This window comes from Myotis davidii, unplaced genomic scaffold (assembly GCF_000327345.1).
Source record: "Myotis davidii unplaced genomic scaffold, ASM32734v1 scaffold620, whole genome shotgun sequence".
In the NCBI taxonomy this organism is placed as follows: Eukaryota; Metazoa; Chordata; class Mammalia; order Chiroptera; family Vespertilionidae; genus Myotis; species Myotis davidii.
The window spans coordinates 267,886-271,877 of NW_006292090.1; the positions used below are offsets into that span (position 1 = coordinate 267,886).

At 49.7% G+C, this 3,992-nt stretch overlaps 1 protein-coding gene across 1 annotated transcript in view; it reads left to right on the plus strand.

Moving 5' to 3' along the window:
* NLRP12 (NLR family, pyrin domain containing 12) overlaps positions 1–3,992 on the plus strand; it is a 43,524-nt gene that overhangs the window by 37,273 nt on the left and 2,259 nt on the right. Inside the window, exons 8-9 of the mRNA XM_006765377.2 lie at positions 391–561; positions 2,780–2,950. Of these exons, the coding sequence (XP_006765440.1) occupies positions 391–561; positions 2,780–2,950 (342 nt within the window). The remainder of the gene's footprint in view (positions 1–390; positions 562–2,779; positions 2,951–3,992) is intronic.

The following is a 3,992-nucleotide window of genomic DNA, read 5'->3' on the forward strand; positions in this document are numbered from 1 at the left end:
GATTCTCTCTCATCATTGATGTTTCTCTCTCTCTCCCTTCCTCTCTGAAATCAATAAAATTATATATTTTTTATTTTTAAAAATTTTTAAATATATTTTTTTATTGATTTCAGAGAGGAAGGGAGAGGGAGAGTTAGAAACATTAGTGATGAGAGAGAATCACTGATTGGCTGCCACCTCCTGGGGATCGAGCCTGCATCCCCAGGATGTGCCCCTGACCAGAATGGAACCCAGGACCCCTCAGTCCTCAGGCCGATGCTCTATCCACTGAGCCAAACCGGCCAGGGCGATAGTTGACCCTTTTCGTGCGATTTGTGGCTCTCTGTGTATCTTCTCCGGAGAAGCGGCTATTCCAGGCCGGTGCCCATTTTTAACGTATATGTTGAATAGGTTAAAGATCTGTCACCTCACTGCTGCAGCCTGTGAAGACCTGGCCTCCACCCTCCCTGTGAACCAGAGCCTGATGGAGCTGGACCTCGGCCTGAACGACCTGGGGGACCCCGGGGTGCTGCTGCTGTGTGAGGGCCTCAGGCACCCCCAGTGCAAACTCCAGACCCTCCGGTGAGTCCAACTGTGCTCTCGCCATCGCAGGAGGCCCAGTTCCCAGTCCTCGTCCTTCTCACCCGGCTCCCTGGGGCATGCTCCCTCCCCGCCTCTCCTAACCTCCAGCTCCACCTGCCCCCTTTCACAGAGCGCTCTGCCTCAGGACCTTTGCACCTGCAGCTCTTTCTTCCTGGAATTCCTTTCTGCTCTGCTGTCCTAGGTTTTACCCTGATAACATCTGTTTTCTCGGTTAGGACTCACAATGAATGCTTCTTTACCGTGGACACTTCCCATAACCCCCCTTTTAAAAATCATACATTTTGGCCTAACCGGTTTGGCTCAGTGGATAGAGCGTCAGCCTGCGGACTGAAGGGTCCCGGGTTCGATTCCGGTCAAGGGCATGTACCTGGGGTGCAGGCACATCCCAGTAGTGGGTGTACAGGAGGCAGCTGATCGATGTGTCTCTCTCATCGATGTTTCTAACTCTCTATCCCTCTCCCTCCCTCTCTGTAAAAAATCAATAAAATATATTTTAAATAAATAAATATACTGTAGTCCTAGTTACAGTGTATAGAGCATCGGCCTGCGAACGGAAAGGTCCTGGGTTCGATTTCGGTCAAGGGCACGTACATGCCCAGGTTGTGGGCTCAATCCCCAGGGGGGGACTGGCAGGGGCCAGCCGGTCCACGATTCTCTCTCATCATGGATGTTTCTATCTCTCTCTCCTCTTCCTTTCTGTCTAAAATCAATAAAAATATATTTTAAAAAAAAGATGGAAAGGAGAAAAGTTCCTGCACAGCTCCTATACATGTATTGTTTTCTTTTTTTTTTTCTTTTTTCATTTTGAGGGTATGTTTGTTAAAGCTGGGGACAGCTCACTGGAGAGTCAGAGAGAAGGGGGGCCTGGAAGGCAGGTTCAGGGGGTGAGCCTAGGAGGAGCCATTGCTCTCCTGGTTGCAAATCTGGAGAACCCTCAGAGTTTAGGGGATGCAGGCCTGAGAGGGAAGAAGGGGGGTGGGGGAGGGAGAGGCGGAGGCGTGCTCCTGGGAGGGCAGCGCCTCTTCCCGTGTCTATGTTATTTAGCTTTCTATATTTGAGAACGCTGGTGGGTAGACAATGTTCCTACAGCGCATTTCTCTCCTAATTAGTGAAGTTGAGCCTCACTTTGTGGGCTCATTAGCTTTTTTTGGCCTCCTCGTCCGGTGACTTGCTGATGCCTGGAATTTACCAGTAAGTCCTTAGCTTGTCTTCCGTGGCTGTCTTACTCACGTGCAGATCCGCAGTCCCCGAAATATTTTTTAAAAATATATTTTATTGATTTTTTTACAGAGAGGAAGGGAGAGGGATAGAGAGTTAGAAACATGAGAGAGAAACATCGATCAGCTGCCTCCTGCACACCCCCTACTGGGGATGTGCCCGCAACCCAGGTACATGGCCTTGACCGGAATCGAACCCGGGACCCTTGAGTCCACAGGCCGAGGCTCTATCCACTGAGCCAAACCGGTTAGGGTTCCCCTAAATATTTTAAAGGTGAATTGTTCACTTACTGCATACTTTGGAAACATATTTTCTTTCTTTCTTTAATTTTTTTTAAAAAATTTAATGTATTTTTTTATTGATTTCAGAGAGGAAGGGAGAGAGAGAGATAGAAACATCCATGATGAGAGAGAATCATGAACCGGCTGCCTCCTGCCCGCCCCCTGCTGGGGATCTGGTCCCCAACCCCCGCATGTGCCCTTGACCAGAAGGAATTGAATTCGGGACCCTTCAGGCCAGCGGTTCTCAACCTGTGGGTCGCGACCTCTTTGGGGGTCGAACGACCCTTTCACAGGGGTCGCCGAAGACCATCGGAAAACACATCTATAATTACATATTGTTTCTGTGATTCATCACTATGCTTTCGTTATGTTCAATTTTGGGTAAGATTCCATTTTCAGATATATGTTTTGTCAATATTTTGTCCAATTTTGTGAGTTGTCTTTTCACTTGCTTGAAAGATGGTGTCTATTCTTTAACACTCTCTTCCCTGTGTGCCTTCCCTTTTCCTGCCTTCTCTCTCTCTCTCCCTCTCTCTCCCCACTTCCCACCTGCCCGTTCCTCCCTTCCTCGCCCTCGCTGCTCTCTCAGGGCCGGTATGGGGTCTCTCTCTCTGCCCTGACCACAGCGCCTGGCACCTGAGCTGTGAGCTTTCCAGGCGGTGTCCCGGAGGTGCCAACCCTGTGCCCGTGTCTTCCAGGCTGGGCATCTGCCGGCTCAGCTCCGCCGCCTGCGAGGGCCTGGCTGCCGTGCTCCAGTCCAACCGCCACCTCCGGGAGCTGGACCTGAGTTTCAACGACCTGGGCGACCGGGGCATGTGGTGGCTGTGCGAGGGGCTGCAGCACCCCACCTGCAGGCTCCAGAAGCTGTGGTGAGGCTGGGGGCTGGGCATGGGGCTGGGACGGGGCAGGGGAGAGGGAGGGAGCCATTGTTTGCTTTCTCTTTCTTTTCCTTTGTTTATATTTTTAAATATATTTTTTATTGATTTCAGAGAGGAAAGGAGAGGGAGAGAAACATCAATGATGAGAGAGTATCATAGATTGGCTGCCGATCAAGCCCACAACCACTGAGCCACGCCACCTGGCCTGCCTTTGTTTATTTTATTTTATTGTTTTAAATATATATGTTTATTGATTTCAGAGAGGAAGGGAGAAGGAGAGAGAGAAACATCCATGATGAGAGAGAATCATTGATCGGCTGCCTCCTGCCCGCCCCCCCACTGGGGATCGAGCCCACAACTTGGGCATGTGCCCTTGGCCGGAATCGAACCTGGGACCCTTCAGTCCATAGGCCGATGCTCTATCCACTGAGCCAAGCCGGCCAGGGCTTCCTTTGTTTATTGATGAGAGAGAGAGAGAGAGAGAGATTTGCATTCATTGGTTGATTCTTGTATGTGCCTTGACCAGGATCAAACCCACAACCTTGGTGTATTGGGATAATGCTCTAACCAACTGAGCTACCCAACCTGGGCGGCCAGGGCTATAGACGATTTCTTTTCAGGTTCAAGTTCTGAAAGCCAAGCCTCCAGGAAAAGCATGGTTCTGATTCACTGGTTCCAACTGGACCCATTCCTGGTGGCTGGGGACAGGGAAATCAGCCAATTTAGGCCTGGATCCTCTGGTCACCTCTGGGGTTTAGGGACAGCATGAGTCCCAGCCACATGACATACTCAGCTGCAAATCAATGGGTGTCACTATAGATAGATGCCTCTTTTTTAAAAAAGGAAGTTTTGGGGTTTTTTTAAATTGATTTTTAGGGAGAGAAAGAGAGAGAAACATTGATTTGTTGTTCCACTTATTTTATGCTTCTTTTTTAAAATATATTTTTAGCCCTGACTGGTTTGGCTCAGTGGATAGAGCGTCAGCCTGCAGACTCAAGCGTCCCAGGTTCGATTCTGGTCAAGGGCATGTACC